At 36.8% G+C, this 22920-nt stretch overlaps 1 protein-coding gene and 1 pseudogene across 1 annotated transcript in view; both read left to right on the forward strand.

Moving 5' to 3' along the window:
* Window positions 1-22920, forward strand: part of NCKAP5 (NCK associated protein 5) — a 1132898-nt gene that overhangs the window by 767320 nt on the left and 342658 nt on the right. The window contains 1 exon segment of the mRNA XM_043991612.1: window positions 10196-10283. Coding sequence (XP_043847547.1) covers window positions 10196-10283 — 88 coding nt within the window.
* LOC122746131 lies at window positions 1586-2486 on the forward strand (annotated as a pseudogene).

The following is a 22920-nucleotide window of genomic DNA, read 5'->3' on the forward strand; positions in this document are numbered from 1 at the left end:
TCTCAGGGCTTCCTGCTTCCCCACAGACCAAGCTAATCTGCTAGCCAGGGCTGCGGCTGGTTGGGGGGGTGGGGGTGTGCTCGAGCCTCCCGTGTCTCAGCACAGGCTAGCCGGGATCTTTCGAATAGCTTGGCTCACGTCGGAGGGAGCTGGGGACATTTTTTCCCCCAGCTGTCTGACCTGGCGTCTTGTACAGCCCATGGGGCTTTTTGGCTCAGCTGAAGCAGAGGGGGAGGGGAAGAGACCCTGAGGGCCTAAGGCTTTCTAATCTCAGAGTAAAGGTAGGGTCCCCAAATCAAAATAAACTTCCATACACTCTCTCTCTCTCTTTCTCTTTCTCTCTCTCTCTCTCTCTCTCTCTCTCTCTCTCTCTCTCTCTCTCTCTCATCTATCAAATTTTAAATTTCGCGATGAAGAGCCACATCACTAGCTCAAATCTTTAGCCATTTACTTTTTTTTTTTTTTTTTTGGTGAGGCAATTGGGGTTAAGTGACTTGCCCAGGGTCACACAGCTAGTAAGTGTTAAGTGTCTGAGGCCGGATTTGAATTTCGGTCCTCCTGAATCCAGGGCCCATGCTCTGTCCACTGTGCCACCTAGCTGCCCCTAGCCATTTCCTTTTATTCACTCTCCTAAGTTCCCTCAACTCCACCCTCCTCAGAAAAAAGTATAATTATTGCAAGGTTTGCTTGTTTGTTTGTTTTTTGCTCAAATAACTTTTTTTTTAAGATGTAAGGTTAGGATTCAAATGAAAAGAAACATGGGGGGGGTTCAATTTGCAAATAATAGCAGCCACTCTTGGCAAACTTCACAGTAAAGATGATTAAAAGAGCATTTGAATTGCACTTTTAGCAAATAAATTTGTTCTGGTCTTGTAGGCCCTACCATGACTGAAGGAATTTGGTAGACCTTGGGGGGGGGGGGTCTACCAAAATATACGTGCTGAGTCAGTCAATACATAATCACATGTCCTTTTTTTTTTTTTTTTTTAATAAAAATGACTGCATTCAACAGTAAATGGAAATAACCCTATCTCTCATCAGGTCAAGTTTGTGATGGTTTTTTGTTATTGTTTTTGTTGTTGTTATTGCTGTTGCTGTTGTCAAAGGAAATTTTAGTTTTGCTGGAAGAATAGTGTAGTCTAATGTGCTAATCAATTCCTAAAATATCATTAGACAAAATGAGAACCTTTATTATTTATTTATTCATGCATACATGCATTCATTTACTTATTTATTTTTTTGTTTATTCATTCATTTATTTGTTTATTTTTTGTGGAGGAGTGGGGGAACAAACAATATACTCCATAAGCATGTTCCTAGAAAAAAACCAGGCACCTTCTAGAGTTAGTTATCCAATGTTATATTTACACATATCCATTTAAATACTTAATCAATCTTTAATGGTCATCTCAATATCCTAATTGTAAATTAAGTATTTTTGTCTAATGCATTGGCAAATCAAGCCATTGGTGGGGGCCAGGCGTAGGCATGGGGAGAAAGAAGGGTAGCTATCCCTGGCAAGGAAACCACATTTTCTTTGTGGACCACCTTTAAGAAGGTATAGAAATGTTTAGGCTTGAGCGACGCTAATACTAAAGAGATGCCGAAAGTGGTCTCCCGCTCCGTGGTGTGCTCGGACACCCGGGACCGAGAGGAATATGACGATGGTGAGAAGCCTCTTCACGTCTACTACTGTCTGTGTGGCCAGATGGTGCTAGTCCAGGATTGCCAGTTACAGAAATTACCTATGAGGCCCCGTGATTGATGCAGCCAAACATGCTCACAAGTTCTGTAACACAGAGGAAGAGGAGAGTGTCCATCTCCGGAGGCCTGAAGGCATAGAACGGCAATTCAGGAAGAAGTGTGGAAAGTGTGGCTTGCTGTTATTTTACCAGCACCAGCCGAAAAATGCTCCAGTGACCTTTATCGTGGATGGAGCAGTTGTCAAGTTTGGGCAGGGTTTTGGAAAAACCAACATATACAGTCAAAAACAAGAGCCTCCTAAGAAGGTAATGAGGACTAAGCGTACTAAGGACATGGGCAAATTCAGCTCGGTCACCGTCTCCACCATTGATGAAGAAGAGGAAGAGATTGAAGCTAGAGAAATTGCTGACTCATATGCGCAGAATGCCAAAGTGATTTAAAAACAGTTGGAGCAGAAGGGCATGAGCAAGAGACGACTTCAGGAGCTGACTGAGCTAGAAGCAAAGAAAGCCAAAATGAAAGGGACCTTGATTGACAACCAGTTCAAGTGACAGAGAACCTTGCTTGGGGCCAGTGGCAAACTTCCTTGAGATGGGCGCGCTGGTCACCACCACAACACTCAACAGCAACGGATCCTGTTTTCTACAATCTAAAGAATTCTCCTTGCCTTCCTGCCTATGCATTCATAGGCTAACAGCACTAACCCTAACATAGAGAAAGATTCCTAACATCTTGCTCTGCTTGTTTTTTCTAGACTCGTGTGTGTGTGTGTGTGTGTTTGTTTTTGTCCAGTGGGTGTTTTACTTGCATTTTTTCTGCTGAAGTTATGGGAACAGAGAACAATGTCTGAATTCCTTTGTCTTTGGACATAGTTGTTTTTACTTTCTTCCTTTGAACTTAGTACAAAGTAAAAGCCTTTGGAAAAACTCAAAAAAAAAAAAAGAAGGTATAGAAATGCAATTTTTAATAGCTCCCTAATGAGTGATTCTAATTATTAAAGATATCTGAAAACTTAAGAGAACTTGAAGACTGGAAGATTTGCCTGCTATGTTGTATAAATTAACTCCCAGGTGAGATTTAATTGTTATTCACTTCTTATACTATTGTTTATCTTTTCATGTCTTTATATCTTACCCTGATTGCAATCACTAGATAGCAAACTCCTTAAGGATAGGGAATGTATCTTATCTTTGGGGTAATAATAGTTTGCTTTCAGATGTTACTTTATGACAGTCATTTTTAACCTTTTTTTTAAATCATGTGCCTCCCATTCTGTATAATTAATTATCATTTAGATATGTGTGCTACTGTATTATTTTATACACATTATAAAGCTTGGACAAAAAAAGAGACATTTTTGAATGGAATAAGGTCCAGATGAAATAATACTTGAATCTAGAATCAATAAAGAGCCTCTGGAGTTTATTGAGTAGGGGAGTGACACAGTCAGATATGTGCTTTAGTAAAATCACTTTTTGTGTCTATGTGCAGGATGCATTGGAGATGGAAGATACTTGAGACAGGGAGATCAATTAGGAGCCTATTGCAATAATCTGGGTATAAAGTGATGAGAACTTGAACTAGTCTGGTGATTTGTGAGTATAGAGAAGAGGGATGGAGGTAGGAATGACAAAATTTAGCAACTGATTATATATGTGGGGTAAGTTAAAGTGAAGGGTTGCATGTGATATCGAGGTTGTAATCTGGAAGAATGACAGTGGCCTTGCTGTCTAGAACAAAGTTTGGAGAAGGTATAGTTTTTTGGCATGAAATACTGTAATGAGACCCGAGTTGCTATTACAATCTGTCAATGCTTGCTCATTCTGTTAGATTCACTCTGTCTTGCCTAAAATTAAAAAGTGGTGGATTAGAACTCTTGTTCTTAGAGCACTAGCTCCTAATGTGAAACTCACTCTCCAAGGGGTGCTTACCCTAGCCATCACATGAGCTAAAAGAGAAAAAGATGGTTATAATAGTACAAAGAGGTATAGGAAAGAGGAGAAGAAGCATTTTTCCAGTGATATTTGCCTAGTTCCTTCACATGTCCAGGGCCTTAGTTAAGAATTCTTAGGGGCTGGGGCAGGTAGGTGGAACAATGGATAGAGCACCGACCCTGGAGTCAGGAGGACCTGAGTTCAAATCTGCCCTCAGGCACTACATTTACTAGCTGTGTGACCCTGGGCAAGACACTTAACCCCAATTGTCTCACCAAAACCAAAACCAAACAAAACAAAAAAATGAAACAAACAAAAAGAATTCTTAGGGACCTACACTTTTTTTTTGTGTGTGTGGGGCAATGGGGGTTAAGTGACTTGCCCAGGGTCACACAGCTAGTAAGTGTTAAGTGTCTGAGGCTGGATTTGAACTCAGGTATTCCTGAATCCAGGGCCAGCGCTTTAACCACTTCTCCATCTAGCTGCCCCCGGGACCTACACTTGAATTAGAAAGGGTGAGAATGAGAATTTACACTATGGAGGGTCAGGGCAGAATTGGGAAGTATTAGATGGTGGGTAGGTGTGATTGTGTTGGAAACAAGACTCCTGATTGGCTATTGCTAGTAGAGTAGCATGGGGCATCTTTCCAACCCATGATGCCTTAGTCACTGAGGTCAGACCACAGTCTCTTAGGTATCTTGATTCCTGCTTTTGAGGTCGCCGCTTTAGAGAAACCTTAAAAACAAAAACAAAACAAAAAACCCTCAACATTTACCATCTCCTTTGATATTCATAGTCACTTTGTGAAGTAAATAAGACAGATATTAATTTTTGTTTACTTAGATCCAAAACTGTCATTTCATGCGTGTAGGGAGCTCCCTAATATGGCAATTCCTTCCAGTGATCCAGATCTCAACCTGTTTATAACTTTTGTTCTTATAGAGTAGCCATGGTCCTTGTAACATTAAAAGATTTTTCCACATTCATGCAGCTAGCATTTTTCAGAGGCAGGCCTTGAGCCTAGGTCTTCTCTCTAAAATCATCTCCCTATCCATTGTACCACATTACTCCTTCTGGCATTAGTATCACCCTCATTTCACAGATACAGAAAGTGGGGCTCAGGGAGATTAATGCACTTTCCCAAGGCCACATGGGTAATATGTTAGAGCCAGAACTCAAACCTGCAATTTCTGATTTCAAATTTCTTGTGCTTTCTATTACACCACGGAACATCTCCTTTATGTATTCTGCCCAGTACCTAACAAAATGCCTTGTGTGTAATAAGCACTCAATAAATAGCTTTTTAATTGATTGATTGAAATTTCACAACTATGATGCATATTTGGTGGAAAATGTTGTTTTTACACCTGGCACTTGACACATAATTCAATTACATCAGGTATTTCTGACACTTTGATTTACCAGAGTCAATTCATTTTTTAAAGAATTCGAATAATAGATTAGAGCTTAGTCAGTATTCCTGACTTTAAAATCTCGGTCTTTATATGTTAAAAAAGATAGCTATTTTACCAATATTCAGAGCCTCATAGTAAATCATGCAAGGGAGGAGGGCAGTTTAGATGCTCAATAAAAAAAAGATTAAAAGGAGAGGAGAGAACATAAGATACTGATTTAAGTTGGCTTATGAGGAGAAATTATACAAAATAAACACTAAAAAATAGACCAGTGCCTGAAGTGGAGAATTGACTTATTTCTATTCATATTTGGACAACAGATGGTATGACTGTGTTGTCTGCATCCTGGTAATTCAAAGCCTCACACGTTGACTAAGAAAATAATAAAAATATGTAAAATGTCACTGGGCATCTGATAGCAGTGGATTCTTCACAGTGTTTGATTTAGGAGAAAATAAATAAAGAAGTTTGGCAAATGAGAACTAAAATAAGAGGATTTCACCCAAGTGTAACTAGCAATATGTTATTATCTGATTCAGAATATTTTTTCCTGTGATCAGATTCCTAAAGGTTATGGGAAGATGAAATAACTATTACTTTTCTTTTCACCCATGTTATTTGGTTCCAAGTTGTAAATTACATGGAAATAATGTTATTTTTAATTAATCATAATGCCTATGTAGGGGAGAAAATTCACAGTATTCTTGAAGTTTCTGGTACTTTGGGGGCTTCTGTTTTAAAATTTCCTTTCAACTCCCTAATTTTCTTTAAAAAAAATAAAAGCAGGAAGAAATATTTTCTTTGTGATCTAAAATGAATAAAATGAAAAAAAGAAAAATATATAAAATGAACATTATAATGAGACTCAAAACATAACTATACAGAATAAATAAATAAAATGGCTTTTATAGTGAGACTAAAGGTTTTTCAAGATCTTTTAAGTAGAACAGCAAAATGCAATTTTAGCTGAGGTTTGACATTTGAGCAATAGCTAAGTACCACAAAATAGATGAGAGTCCAGATAAATGAGGGAAGTGCTTCAATAGTAGTAAGAAGAAGAAGAAGAATTTTCCAAAAAAAATAATTCCCCTATATCTCTCCAAAGTTCAGAGTAGAAAAAAAAATCCTATTGTGGTAGTCAACAGAGCTGCCAAATATTAGGATGCTCATTAACTACCTGTGTCCTTAGACAAACCGCATAAATTCTCTGGGGTTCAGCTCCACAAAAAGGTCATAAAGCATCTTTAAGGTCACCTATAGATTCTGTACCATTTGAATTTCTACTTTTTGCTAGTATATATGTGGTTCTTCACAATTAACTCCTGAAGTTATTGCATCTCTCACCTCTGGGCCCTTGAATAGATTGTCTCTTCTGCTGAAAGTGCACATCTTCCTCATGCCCACCTCTTCAAATTCTTAGCTTCCTTTAAGACCCTTTTCAGGTGCCATTTCTTATGTCTCATCTTTCCTTAGCCTCCATCTAGTTGCCAGCATTCTCTCTTTCTGTAAGGTAGCTTATATTTACTTATTTGTTTACTTGTTTGGAATGCCTAGTAGTAGGAATGCCACTAGCAACAGAGGGAACAGTAATCATAATAACAATAATAATAATCTCAACAAATCCCTGCACTGTAAATGCAAATGCCAAAATACCTTAGGGAATTCCACAAATAAATTGTTCTGGAACAAGAGCAAAATATTGTTTTTTCTAAAATAAAACTGTGGTTGAAAATAACATTTCACTGCAGGTAGAAAAAACACTACAGGAGCCTAAGAAATACTTCATCGGATAGCTAGAATTATACATCAGAAGCTAGTTATCTATAAACTAACATATGACAAAATTCTATATGAGAAATCCAAAATATCCTTTTTTTTTTTTGGTTTGTTTTTTGGTTTTTAGTGAGGCAATTGGGGTTAAGTGACTTGCCCGGGGTCACACAGCTGGTTAGTGTTAAGCGTCTGAGGTCTGATTTGAACTCAGGTACTCCTGACTCCAGGGCAGGTGCTCTATCCACTGCACCACCTAGCTGCCCCCAAAATATCCTTGAAAATTTAATAATTGAACTCTACTAGAAGTAGAGGCCCATTGTAGATAGAACTGTTATCTTTAATCATATAGATTTGATCCATAAAAAAGAATAATTTCAATAGATGTTACCATACCAAATGCTAGTAATATACAAACCACATAGAATGAAAAGCTTTCAAAATATAGAGAAGACCCTAAAGAAATTAAAATGGGAATAACTAGGTAGCACAGTAGATAAAGCACCAGCCCTGGATTCAGGGGGACCTGAGTTCAAATCCAACCTCAGTCACTTGACATTTCCTGGCTGTGTGACCCTGGGCAAGTCACTTAACCCTCATTGCCCAGCAAAAAATTTAATTAATTAATTAATTAAATTATGTGTTAACAACTTGAGCTATATGTTCTTTGCAGCCTATTGCTACTGGAGTTGTCCTAAAGATATTTTAAGTAAATCTAAGGAAGATGAACTTACATCTCAGGACACTTGTTCATTTTCACAAAGCAGAAATTTTATCTACTTGAGAAGGAGTATTTGGAACATATTTAAAATAAATAACAGGACTGTGTTCTAGTCATTTCTGCCATATGCCCTGCCAAAAAAGAGAACAAAATTCATCATCACTATCAAATGGCATTTACTTAGTGCTTTTAAATTCACAAAGGACTTTAAATTCATTATCTCTTTTAAGTCTCACAAAAGCAATATGTATTATCCCTGAGGCAGGTAGGTGGTGGAATGGATAGAGTTCCAGGCCTGGAGTCAGGAAGACTCATCTTTCTGAGTTCAAATATGGCCTCAGTTTTACTAGCAGTGTGACCCTGGGCAAGTCACTTAATCCTGTTTGCCTCAATTTCTTCATGTGTTCAGTGAGCTGCAGAAGAAATGACAAACCACTTCAGTAGCTTTGCCAAGAAAACCCCAAATGGGATGGTAGAAAATTGAACACAACTGAATAACAGTATTATTATTCCTTTTTGTTTTTACCTGTGGCTCCTCCTATCCCTCTGCAACCCTCCCCCGCCATGACTTACTTTAGGAAAAAGCCTTAGACCTGACTTTTTTATCACAGGTTGATGGCAATGAGCCATCCCAAAAAGGTGGGGGGAGGGCTCCTTACCCATGTGCATGGCTCTGATGGCTATGCAGGAGGAGTTTGTGCTTTGAGTATATAAGGAATGGAAAGCAACTGATTATATTTGAGTAGGGTTGTAACACAGTGAAAGTTGTGTTTTAGTCATAAACATGTAAAAGGTATTGAAGGGGAGTAATATATAGGAAACGTAAGGTGATATAAAAACAGATATGGGGCAGTTAGGTGACACCATCCCTGGACTCAGGAGGACTGGAGTTCAAATCTGGTATTAGACATTTAACACTTACTAGCTGTGTGACCTTGGGCAAGTCACTTAACCCTCCTTGCCCTGCCCTACCCCCCCAAAAAAAAGTTCATCATAAAAAAATTTCTACTTTGATGACATCACGGTCTAATGGGAGACTCTCTAAGGGGCAAAGGTGATTTCAGATAGGTGATTTAATCCCCTGAGTTCACTGAACTAGTCAAAGTCTATTCTCTATTTCTGTTGTACTGCCCTGCACAAGATCAGAGCTTGAAAGAGATTATAAGTTTTTCAAAAACTGGGCATTCTGAATTGGTGGGGTGTGTGGTGGGGGGAGGCTAGAAAGGCTAAAATTTGGGTCCCCGAGAATACACTTAAGAGTGAGATTCAAAGTAGGGAGGGAGAATATCCATGTGAGCTCCTGGTGGTGGAATACAGAAAGTCAGAAACATAGTTTGGCTAAGAATGAACAATGGTTGGCCTACTCCCATCTCCAAAATAGAAAGCCTAGAAGGAGCTTACTAATGCACAAGGTGGGCCAGCATGGTGGAAAGATGATCCAGGGAGAGAAGAATCTTGGTGTTGAGAAAATCTGCAAGGTAAGAGGGCAGCTTACTCATTGAGGCAAATTCTAGAGAATTAGAAACACAGCCAGAAAAGGAAACGTCCTCTCTATTCTCACTACCATCAACGTAGTACAGACACTCATTACAATCTATTGTAACTATTTCAATAGCTTCTTTATATATTGTCCAATCTCCACTCTCTTCCAGATTCTCTTCCCTTCATATTGGTGCTATTATAATTTTTCTTGAACATTGGTTTGGTCATCTTAGTACTCTGCTCAAAAATTCTCATTAGCTTCCTATTGCCTACCAAGTAAAGTTTAAATTTATCTGCCTAGCATTTGAGATCATACACAACCCATCAGCATCCCAACTTTATAGCTTTATCTCACATTGCTCCTCTACACACAGTCAGTACATTAAGCAAACTGTATTGTTCTGTATCCCTTGATTTATCATTGAGCTCTCTTGACTCATGGCTTTGTCCAAGTCGGTCCTTATTCTTGGAACACCTGTCCTCTTCACATGTTGAAATCATTATTTAAAGTTCAACTCAAATGCTACTTCTTCCCTCAAGCCTTCCACAGTCTCCCTGAGTCAGTGGTGGGCTTCCCCTTTATATATCTCATGGACCATTTTTCTTTTTAATTCTTTGGTACACATACTATGTAATATTGTTTTTAATAGTTTTCTGTATTGGTGTCTTATCCCTCTCTTATAAAGGAATCCTGAGAGCAGAGAAAATATAGTATCTAAATTTTGTACTTCTTTATGGTTCTACCCCCCAGGGCCTAATACAGTATTCTGAATACTTAATAGTTTTATAAATTTATGTTGTTGTAGGAAAAATAAAATAATTATTTTTTTAATCCTGAAGGAAAACCATGGGTGTATGTGTAAGCATATGTAGATAGATGTATATAAAGATAGAGAGATATATACACACACATATGTGTGTGCACATATGTAATTTGTATATATAAATATAAATATTTATATATGTGTGTGTTTGTGTGTATATATGAATGTATGTGTATATATATATATATATATAAAAACTTAAGTAAATCCTACACTCATGTCATCATCACACTTTGATATTCATTTTCTATATATTATCTATATGTTAACAGGAAATTTACTACATATTATCTACATAAAACCCAAAAACTTCCTCTAAGATGCTTTCTTATTTCCATTTTTCAGGATGGAAGAAACAGTACGAAACCTATTGCAAAATCAAGGACCTCTAGAGGGGAAGAAAGAAGAGACAGTTAATATTATGGTCTATCAGGTAAGGCACTCCCCTTCCCTCCCCCCCCCCCACTTAGCTTAGTGTGGAGTAGGTCTTTTTTCTGGTACTTATACAGTTATATATCTAGTAACACAGATGAAAAAAAATGAGCTATCAAATATAATCCATACCAAAAGCCTGGATGTGTGTAGCCAAAACTGGTTGGAATGTAAACAGTGTTTCAAGTAGTGTTCTGATGAGCACTGGTCATAAGAGGCTCCACTAACTGGCCAACTGTTGCCTTGAAGATTAAAGTTGAACTCCCCTGTTTGGCATCTAAAGCCTTTCATGGTTAGCCTCGAGCCTACCTGTCCAGTGTTGCTGCATATTTTGCCTTTTAAGTACTCTATAGTGAGTGAAACTGACTTACTTGCTTTTCCCTCTACATAGAATGCATGTCCTATCTCCATGTCTTTTCACAATCCTGCCTGAAATACATGTCATCTTCACGTTTACATCTTATAATCTTGACTTTTTAAGCCTCAGCTCATGTGTCACCTTCTACATGAAGCCTTTCTTGGTCTTCCCATCTCAATCGATTATTAAAGCCCTCTGGTTCCCACTGCTTGGTATTTACTTTGAATACATTTTGTGCTCACTTATCTGTACCTAGCCTCAACCCTAGTATAATAGAATATTCTTGAAAACAAGGACTGTTTTTGCTTGTCTTTGTATTCTTAGCACATAGTACAATTCCTGCCATGTAGTAATTTAATGAAGGCTTATTGAATGAATGCAAAGATAGGCAATTGATGGTTTCTTTCAGCCTGGTTTGGTTGCAAGGGCATTGGATTTAGAGTCTGAGAACCTGTGTTCAAATTCTAATTTTGTCACAGTTCCCTTTTGCTTTTCCCATTGCTATTTAACTGTATTAATCTAATCTACAAGCTAAAGTGGAAGAAAGAGGTGAAAGAAGTATCATCTGAGGAGAAAAAAGAAGTAAAGGAATCTCTATGTAGATAACTTCCACCCTAGAAAAGCAAGTAGGATCTGTGGGCACAAACCCAAGCCGATAAGAATAGTGGAGATGGTTGTGATAGAGGGAGCAAAATGGAGATGGTGCAAAGGAGCTGATGCATAACCAGCAATGTAGATGATAAATTATTATTCCAAGCAGCCTTGATAAGGCATGATGAAGTCCACAAGACACTCTTGAAGAGATGATAGTCAGGGAGGATAAGGCCCTGTGCTGATACAAACTAGGGAATATTTGGTGAATATTTGTGAATAGTCTTGAAAGGGATCTAGTGACCATAAACTAAACATATATCAGAATTAATAGCATCATTCTGTAGGTGAAAAAAAGAAGTCTGAGGTGGAAATACAGTATTAAGGTATTTAATTTATGAGCAGAAATACATTCAGAAAGGAGGAGTGACTGTCTCAGTCCCCTTTATTCTGCAATTCTTCTAAACCAGATTATTCTGAGTCTAAAAATACAGCCTTCAATGGAAAGAGAAAAGGATAGACAATTTATAATTCCAAGGAAGCAGTTCACTTGTTTGCAAAGTGCCTGGTACATAGGTATAGGCCTGAATGTGTGTGACAAACCCCGTGTCAGGATATTAGAACATGGTCTTTATTTGGGAATCCACACTGTAACTATGATATGCTGAAGTGAGGGCATTTGGAAGAGAAAAATAATAGTAATTCAAGACTAAAAAACAGTTTAATCATCATTATTATTGTTGGTGAGGTAATTGGGGTTAAGTGACTTGCCCAGGGTCACACAGCTAGTAAATGTCAAGTGTCTGAGATTGGATTTGAACTCAGGTCCTCCTGAATGCAGGGCCAGTGCTCTATCCACTGCGCCACCTAGCTGTCCCTAAAAAACATTTTAGATAAATTGATGGAGATATATTTAGCCTTTCAGGCTTATTTTCTTAATGTTTTTTCCATCTTTTCTCCATTATCCTTTCTCCTCTCCCTCCCTCTCTCCCTCTCTGCTTTTTTTCTCTCTTTCTTCTCTTTCTTTCCCTCTCCCCTTCTCTCTCTCTCTGTATTTTCTCTACCTGTATCTCTCCCTCCCTCCATCTCTCTTCCTCATTCTCTATCTTTGTCACAGACAGAAACATATGCAAAGTTTGAACACCCTACTCACTTAGCTGGTCTTTTTGCTTGACGTCATTGAAGCTATTCTGAGGGTAGGATGATTTTGTATGATTGCTACAGGTCCCACGGACTCCAAAGTGCTTTAGGGAAACAGCTATCCTTTGGGAAGAAAACAGATGGACAATTCCTTATTTTAAAAGAGAGAGGAGATGTTGCTAATATGAATATAATCAATCAATAATATTACTCCTTCCTCTTCATTATTAACGTAAATTGGGTGGAACTGTTCTTTCCACTCCCCATCTTCTTCAGGCTGACTGCTGCCTTGTCTTTTCTTAAGTTCAGCCTGACCTTGATGTTAATTTTAACCAATTTTCTCCTGAATACAAGTGTCAGAGGAGAGGGAGAAGCTTAATTTGTCCTGCCTACTTTTTGTACCTAGAGTTAGTCCTGTTCTTAAAAAATCTTCCTCTCTCTCTCGCTCTCTCGCTCTCTCGCTCTCTCGCTCTCTCACTCTCTCATTCTCTCTCTCTTGCTTTCTCTCCCTGACTCTTGTTCTCTTCCTCCCTTATTAACTTCCTCTCTTCCTCCACCCTTCTTTCCCTCCCTTTATTTCCTGGGGTTTATTAGCTAACATTTGTACATTTATATAACAGAGCATTCTACATATTTTATTTTATTTTTCTGATTGTCACTACCACTCTGTAAGGAAAACTGAGGCTGAAGGGGTGTCAGTGTCCTAAAACTGGCATTTGAGGAAGGATTTCATTCCAAATGTTCCTGATTTCCATTTCCTTTATATCTTAAAGCAAGTAATAAATGCTAATAAAAGTAAGCACTTAATAAATGTTAATTGAATTGAAATGAAATGTCCACTACTAGCAGGTCAAGAAGAAATGGATTCCAAATGCAACTTATGGGATTTCAATAAGTAACATGGACTGTTCAAAAAGGACTAGATTGCTTTGGGGGAGAAAAGTTATAGATCCTACTTCCCTGGGGACCATAGCAAAGGGATTCTCTGCTCAGATGTGCTGGATATGTTAGCTGCAGCTGTGTGTAGATGAGGAATTAGACTCTCAAGCTCTTCTTCCTGCCCAGATTCTAAACTAGCAATTGTATGTGTTTTGCTATATGAAATCCTGATGGCAAGTAAAAAAGTAGTACTTGGTCTGTATTAAATGACACCCAGGCCACTTGAAAGAGTAATGTTCCCCTAAAAGGAAGCTGTTTGCCCTTTCTCCTGGGCAACATCAGACTTCATGGGGCCTAAATAATTCAGTATCACTATTTACCTTTAGCACACTTCCCTTTCACAGCTTTGTTTCTTAGGGCTGCTTGGATTCTTTCTATCATTCTTTTCTGTTCTTTTAACATATGACTAGCCAAATCCTGTGCTTATAGACATTTAATATTAAAAATGTAATTTATTTCATGAGACTGGAATTTGCTTAGAGAGGCAGGTCTACTTTTTAAACTATGCCTTACAACCATCTCTCCACTATAATTCCAGTCTATTCGTTTTGGAAGATTAGCTCTTCCCTATGGGGGGAAGACAATCATTAACCTGTATTAATTCTATATCAAAGCATTTTTTTAATTCATTACTTTAATTGGCCTCAGTTTCTTCATCTGTGAAACAAGCGGGTTGTACTAGGTGATTGCTAAGGTCCCCATCCTCTGCTAAATCCTATGCTTCCTTGATTAACCTTTATTAATTCTATCCTGGGGATTTTTTCAATCATGACTTTAATTGCCTCAGTTTCCTCCTCTGTTAAATGAAGGAGTTGGGCTAAAAGATCCAATAGGAGTCATCCAGCTATAACTTTCTACGGTTCTATAATTCTAAATATAGTTAATGATGGCAGGATATGATACGATTTGTGCTGTCAGTAGAAAAGACAATGAACATTTCTTGAATTGCAATTCTACTTCAAAGGCTAGAGAGAAGTCTCTACTTTGAGAAAAGCCATTGCTTTATGATTTGGGGTATCTAAACTCCAATCAGACTCTGAAAGAATCCAGAATCATATATAAAGCTTTGGCAAAGTATGTGGAGTAGGGGTGAAACTGGTGGGTTGTGAATCAGAGGTTAAATTATCTTAAATTTTTATTTGGTACCATTAGTTCTGCTACTTTAGTCTTTGAACTAACAATTCCTATTTAGAAACCTTGCCTCTGTGTTGGTGAAGAAGCAAAGTTCAAACAATCATAATTAAAATCAAAATATAATTCACTCCACTTAATATCTGCTGTCTTGTCTGGTTTCCACTCCACAGAACAAGATGTCCCTGTACTGGGTACCCTCTGGTTTCCCTAAGTATTTTATTGCCTCCTTTTCTGTGTCATCTCACTCTTTAGATTGTAAGCTCTTTGAGGGCAGGGACTATCTTTCCTTTTATTAATTGTATCTCCAGTGCTTATAAAGAAAATTCTCTGTCAAGCTTAAGGTGATGGAATATTATAAAAAATGACTAACAGGATGACTTCAGGAAGGCCTGGAAAGACATGTATGAACTGATACACAGTGAAGTGAGCAGAACCTAGAGAATGTTGTGCACAGAGACAGCAATATTGTTTGATGAAGAACCATGAATGACTTAAATATTCTCAGCAATACAATGATCCAAAACAATCCCAAAGGACTACTGAAACATACTATCTACTTCCGAAGAAAGAACTGACATTGATGGAACAGACTGAAGCATGCTATTTTTCACTTTCTTTCATTTTTTTTTCTTTTAAGCACGTTTTCTTGTACAAAATGACAAATATGGTAATGTTTTACATAATCATATAACCCACATATGATTTCTTGCCATTTCAGGGAGGGGGAAAGAGAGGGAGGGAAAGAGGGATAAAAATTATAACCCAAAACTATAAATAAAAATGTTTATTACATTAAAAATATATATTGAGCCAAACAACTTCTTAAAGTAAGCCCCTGGGTGGCTAATTGGTTTGGTCATGGGAAACTATTGTATGTTGAAGTTCCCTTGATTATTATAAATATTTCTAGTAGTCTATTAAATGCTAATTGTGTTCTTCAAACAACATAATATGTGATTAGTCAATCAAGAAGCACTTATTAAACCCTTATTGTATGCCAGGCACTATGATAATGTCTAAAGACTTGAGAGTTAGTCCAGCTGCATTAGCATATAACTAGTACTCATGTTTCTAGGTAGACTTGCCTGTATATGTTATAACAGAATGATTTTCTTTTTTTCCCAATGCTTTAATATTTTTTATTGTTGTTTTAAAGCAACAGGATCAAATTAAATGATAAGATTTTAAATGAAAGCTGTGAACTAGGAAATAAAACTAGAAACCAGTTGTAAAAATAATGCTTTCTTCAAGTAAATGTAATTTAAACATCATTTTCATAATGCATACAAACATTTACCTAATGACAACGTACATCTGAAAAAAATAGATCTGGCTTTTGACACGAAAGCAGAACTTGAATATTTTCCTTCTGAGACGTGTTGTACCTATGTAGGTGGAGAGTGGTATATATTTTTTGAAATTTTTAAAGAAAGTTGTGTATCTTTATTTTCTCCCAAGGCTTAAATTTTGTATTTTAAGTGTCAACTTATTTTAATTTTACCTTGGAATTATATTGAATACTATAAAAATCTTTTAACTGAAATATAAAAAAATATTTTTGCCTTTTGTTGTTCAGTTGTGTATGACTTTTTCTGACCCTACTGGGATGTTTCTTGGCAGAGATACTTGGAGTGATTTGCCCTTTCTTTTTTTAATCATAAAAATATTTTATTATTTTCCAGTTACATGTAAAGATAGTTTTTCAACATTTGTTTCCTTAAGATTTTTAGTTCCAAATTTTTTCTCCCTCCCTTCCCTCCTCCCTCCCCAAGAGAGAAAGCAATCTGATATAGCTTATATATGTACAATCACATTAAACGTCTTTCTCTGTTAGTCATGTTGTGAAAGAAGAATCAGAACAGTAGCTAAAAACCTCAATAAAGAAAAAAATACCAAAAAATAGAAACAGTATGGTTCAAACTATATTAAGAATCTACAATTCTTTTTTCTGGATATGGATAACATTTTTCACCATGAGTTCCTTGGAATTGTCTTAGATCATTCCACCACAAAGAAGAGAAAATGTATGGCATTTGATCATCATACAATGTTGCTTTTGCTGTGCACAATATTCTCCTGGTTCTGCTTACTTCAATCAGCATCAGTCCTCTTAAGTCTTTCAAGTTGTTGTTTTTTTTTCTGAAATCTGCCTGCTCATTATTTCTTACAGCACAATAGTATTCTATTACATTAATATACTACAACTTGTTCAGCCATTCCCCAGTTGATGGGTATTGATCAATTTCCAATACTTTGCCACCACAAAGAGAGCTGCTTTAAATATCTGTGTACATGTGGTTCCTTTTCCTTTTTCTATGATATCTTTAGGATACAGACCTAGTAGTGGTATTACTGGGTCAAAGGGCATGCACAGTCTCATAGCCCTTTGGACAGAGTTCCAAATTGCTTACCAGAATGGTTGGATCAGCTCATAACTCCACCAACAATGCATTAGTATTCCAATTTTTCTGAAACTTATCCAATATTTATTATTTTCCTGTTTTGTCATATTGGTCCATCTGATAGGTGTGAAGCGGTACCTCAGAGTTGTTTTAATTTGCATTTCTCTTCTCAATAATGATTCAGAATGATTTTCTTATCAGTTTGCATATTTCTGAGTAGATTGTTAGATATGTCTTGAGTTCCACCTGTCTTTTATAAGCTGACTTATATGGCTGGAAAATGTGAATTTTGTGAACATAAATTCATAGCATGATTGAATGTTAGAACTGGCAGGAACCTGGCTGGTACCATTATCTCCCCCATTTTGTAGATCAATTAATCAATCAAAAAAGTATTTAATAAGCTGCAATGATATATCAGATACTATGCTAGCCTGGGTGGGTGGGAGAAAGATATAAATAGTAGCCTCTGCCCTCAAGGGGCTTACATTCAAGTAGAGGAAATAATGTGCATACTATAAAACTATCTACAAAAACATATTCATTTTAAATATTAAGTAATTTCAAAGAGCATTCGAAGTTGGGAAATCAGGAAAAGCATAATGTAAAATGTGACACTTAATCAGACTTTGGAATGAGCTAGAAATTCTAAGAGGCAAAGATGAGGAAGAAATATATACTACTTATTGATGCTAGAGGATAATCTTTTGCAAAAAGCATGGAGGCATGAGATGAATTATGAAAAACAATTCAGTCAATTTGACTGAAATGTGAACATCTTGAAGGAGAGTAATAAGCCTGGAAAGGTAATTTGAAGCCAGATTATAAGGGCTCTCTCTTGATGACAAATAGAGAAATTTCTATCCTAGCTTCTTGAGTAGGAAAGGGATATGCCAAAGCTGTACTTCATTGTGTGAAGGATGGATGGATTGGAAAGGGTAGAGACTTAAGGTAGGAAGAAGATTTAGGAAGCTACTGTAATATCCCAGATGATGAAAGCATGAACTAGTACAATGTCCTTGTGAAAGGGGATGAGGGAAGGGAGGTAAAGAACTTTGTTATTGTTGTTCAGTTATTCCCGACACTTTGTGACCCCATTTGGGGTTTTCTTGGCAAAGATGCTAGAGTGTTTTTTCATTTCCTTCTCTAGTTCATTTTACAGATGAGGAAACTGAGGCAAATAAGGTTAAGTGACTTGCCCAGGATTACTCAGTAAAGAGTCTGAGTTCAGATTTGAACTCATGAAGAGGAGTCTTTCTGACTCCAGCAGCATCACTCTATCCACTGCAGCACCTAACTGCCCAGAGATTTTTTGGAATTAGAATAAATGAGGCAAGGTAAGTAACTGAATGCTAGGATAAGGGAAAGTGAAGACTTGGGATCACCCAAGATTGTGTACTTTGGTGATTAAGAGAATGGTTAATGGTTAAGAAAATTCTTACTTCTACCTCAGTAGAAGTAAGAATTTTAGGAAACAGGATTGACTTTGCAGGGTGGTGAGGAGGAGCAATAATTTATTTTCTTTTGGGCAGAATACACTTGAGATACCTCTGGTGCATGTTCTAGATAGTTTCCATTAGACAGGGATTTGGGACTAGAGCATGAAACATATTAGGACTGAATACAGAGGTCTCAGAATCATCTGAACATGCATGGTAAGTGAAGAGGTCAATGAGAGAGTCAGAAATACAAGATTCCCTAACAGAGTTTTTTGGATATACTCATAGTTAAAGGTCGGACATACTTGAAGATATAACAACTTGTCTTGTGCTAGAGCTGAGAAGAGAATGTAGGTTCTCCTTTCCCCTAGGTCAGTGCTGTTCTCTCTCTCTGTCTCTGTCTCCTTATATATGTGTATATATACATATACCTACATGCATACACACATATGTATATACATACCACACACACACACACACACACACACACACATATATATATATATATATAAAATGTATGGAGAGAGGAAAAAAACTTTTTATTGGTATCCTTGCCTGAGATTGCTAATAGTTCATCCTTTTTTCTATCGTTTAAAATTGGTATTACCTTTTTAAAAATCTTTTTTAAATTTTATTTTTAAAATAATGAACATTTTATTTATAGTTTTAACTTACAAATTTTATCCCTCCTTTCCTCCCTTGCCGCTAGCCCCCCCACCTCCCCCAGGCAGAAAAAATCATATATTGGTTATACATGGCAATTATGTAAAACATTGACATATTAGTCATTTTGTAAAAGAAAACTTGAGTAAAAGAAAAAATGAAAGAAAGTAAAAAAATAGCATGGTTTGGTCTGTGTTCAATCAATATCAATTCTTTCTTTGGAGGTGGATAGTATGTATCATCATTAGTCCTTTGGAATTGTCTTGGATCATTGTATTGCTGATGATAGTTATCATTCACACTTTTTCATCAAAAATACTGCTGTCTCTGTGCACAGTGTTCTCTTGGTTCTGCTCACTTCACTATATATCAGTTTATATAACTCTTTCCAGGCCTTTCTGAAATCATACTGCTTGTCATTTATTAAAACTAAATTTGGAAAGGTGAATTTTTCTTTGTTTTAAAAAATTCTGAAATTTCTTGCCTTTTTAATTAATAAATGTTCTCAACACATTCTGTTATAGCACAACATACTTCTAAAACATTCAAAATATACCCCTCTAAAATGTCTTCCTCAAAAAGTTAATCAAGTAGTACTAAAATATATTGACTTCCTTTTATAGAGTCTTTTGTCCCTGATATCTCAGAATAGAGACATTGCTAAGTCAATTTAGCATATATGGCTTTTTAATTGTTACTTTGTCTTTTTTTCTGATTCTTTCAAAATCAAAGGGAAATGAGACATCTTTTTTCACTTTAAAGTGAAAAACTTTCATTAAATAATAGTTAAATGATTACTTTTTTTTCTACAACATTCTTTGAAGTACAAGAGAAGCACAGATTCCTCAGATACATACCATTAGAACTTTACTCTGAGTCGAGTATAAAAATAAACAGAAGTAAGCTGACATGAGCTAATACGTCCTGTAATGTGCCCTTCTTTCCATTCTCCAGTGTAATAGGAAATGTACAAGTAATGGAAACACAGCCATGATTAGTGCAGTTGGTGACATCTCCACCTAGGGCAGAAACATTTCATTAGGAAGAAATGAAAAACAAGTAAAAGTTCGCTCTGAAGAAGTGAAAAATCAGCCCAATCTGTCTCTCCATTTCTTTTTTTTTTACTCCATCATTCTCTCTGCCTCCTTTCTGGCTCTCTGTGGGTTTGGGATTTGTCGTGCTGTGTGCTCTAGATTCTTAGGTCACCATTCTCTCTTGATCAAATTAAGATAGGAAAATTTTGCTAGATAAAATTCATTGCTATCAACAAATGGGGGTAACTAATAGTAAGACAGTGTAGAAACAGGAAATTCTATGCCTTGTGATTTATGTCTCCTCCCCCCCACCAAAATACACAGTGAATAGAAGGGACCATTTATATATTGGGATAATCATATAACGTTTGTGAAATTTAAAAGCAAATATTATTTTTGAGGCTCTAAAATAGAATCATAATTTACAATACCGTTATGTTGTATTCTTGCTCCTTTATGGTAGTTAATAAGTTTTATTTTGGAGGCAGCATGGTGTGTTGAGAAAGCTCAAGATAAAAGAAGAGAGCACAGGAAGACCTGGCTTCAAATCCTAGCACAATTGCCTACCAACTTTGTGCTCACATATATGTCAGTTAATCTCTTTTCATTTCTTTTTGCTCATCTACAGAATGGGGGAAATAATTCTTATGTTACCTAATTCATAGAATTATTGTGAGAATCAAAAATATATGTCAAATTTCTCTGTAATCATAAATCACTCCATAATTGTAAGTTTTTATTAATATTTTGGGATAATATAATATTTAGCTTTGGGGGAAAAACTTGGCAAATTCAGAGGTTTGCTGGAGACATGTGCTGGAGCCAACTCTAATTTGAAAGAACGGATTATTAAATTTTCAGCGTGAGCATTTCTGCCTCAGAAATCAGCAATCATCACAAATCATGACCTTATTTATTGCCTATACTAATTCAACTTAAAATTGTTTTTGCATGTATTTTCCCCAAGAAAGCCCATTTGATAAAGATTTCTCAATAAATCCTTGTTTTGTTCTATAAACATGGTTTGAGCTAAGAAGAATGACAGTGAAGGCTCTGGAAATGAAGGGACTTGATAACTATAGGCTGATGAGGAGGAAGAGCAAAAAGAGGAGGAGGAGGGTGATGATGATAATATAACAGGCATTCACATAACTCTTTGAGGTTTACAAAGTTCTTTACATTCACTATGGGATTTGAACCTCACAACACCCCTGGGCATAGTGAATAGATGTCTGGCCCTGCAGTTAGGAAGCCCTGTATTAAAGTCCTACCTCTGCCATATATCAGCCACATTCCCAAGGGGAATTCACTGAATTCCTCAGTCTCCCTAGATAATTGTGATGGACTAGACACCTGAGAGTACTTGCAGATCTATACCATTGGAGTCAGTGTCCACACCAAGGAATTTCCAACCTGATGAACTCATAGCTACACCCTTCTTACTCCCTGCCCCCCAAAAGCTTTGTATCAGTGAACATTAAAAAATGAGGAGAATGAGCTAGTAGGATAAATACTGGTCTAGAGTCAGAGGGCTCATGTTGTTCCCAGGTTGTGTGCCTTTGGATTGTTGTTCAGTCATTTCAGTGATGTCAGACTTTCATGACCTCCTTTGGGGTTTTCTTGGCAAAGATACTTGAATGTTTTGCCATTGCATTGTCCAGCTACTTTTACAGGTGAGGGAACTAGGCAAACAGGGTTAAGTGACATGCCCAGAGTCATGTAGCTAGTAAGTGGCAGAGGCCAAATATTAACTCAGGTCTTTTTGAATAAAGGATCAGAACTCTAGCCACCATGCCACTTATCTGCCATGGCTTTAGATAAGTTGTTTCATTTCTTTGGACTTCATTTTGTTCATGTGTACAATATGTGGAGTGGACTAACTGATCACAAAGGACCTTCTAACTATTGAATAATGTCATTCCAGAGTTATGGCATCACTATACATTTGTAAATCCATAAAATATTGTATAAAGGGTTTATGGCGTTTATGTAGCATAACAAAGTTGACCATTAAAGACAGCCACATATTTAATGAGGAACGCTTTTGCTCAAAGATATGAGTTTCCTATGATAAAGGTTTGTATTTAATGGAGATGCAAAGAGAAGGGCTTAGACCTAAGCAAAATTATAAAGCCCCCATTTTCTCTTTCATTGTTTCTCCCCCTCTCAGAGTACCCTCCCACTTTCAAGTCCCTAGTTTCTTTCTGTTCTCTATCACCAATACAAGTGATTCCATCAAAGTATCTACTTCGTATTATTCACTTATGTGTTAGTCTACATGTAAATTAATTATTGCTTCTCAGGGGAATTTATGTTCTAAGATTTAGTTATAATTCACGAATAAGATGTTTTATCCGGCTGTGAAAGACATCAAGACAATGAGTTAGGTATTTTAGGAGGCAGAGAATCTATTCAGTCATCTATCCATTCATTCAACAGATAATAATTAAATGCTTATTGTTTAAAGTGTATTGCCCTGGGCCCCTAGTGACAAGGGTTTAGATGAGGCACAGTCCCTGTTTTCAAGGATCATGATTTAGTAAGGGATAAGACATAAAGACTGATAAATTAAACATGATATTACATGATATGAGGGTTAGAAAACAAAGTATTATTTGAGGTTGCAACCTACTTTTCTTATTTTATTTCCTGTTATTCCCTATTACACCTTCTCTGTCCTAATCAAACTGGTTGTTTTTTTTTGCTATAGCTGACATTCCCTTTGCCACATTCATACCTTTACATGGAAGGTGCCCATTTCTGAAAAGGTTCTTCTTTCTCACCCCTAGCTTAGCTATTCCCTATCTTCCTTCAAAACAGACAGCTTATGTGGCACCTCCTACAGAAAGCTTTCCCTGATACTCTTCCCTTGCACTCCTTGTTACTTTGATCTCCATCTTGAAACTACTTGTAGTATTTATACATTTTATTAATGTAT

The sequence above is a fragment of the Dromiciops gliroides genome, chromosome 3 (genome assembly GCF_019393635.1).
Source record: "Dromiciops gliroides isolate mDroGli1 chromosome 3, mDroGli1.pri, whole genome shotgun sequence".
Taxonomy (NCBI): domain Eukaryota; kingdom Metazoa; phylum Chordata; class Mammalia; order Microbiotheria; family Microbiotheriidae; genus Dromiciops; species Dromiciops gliroides.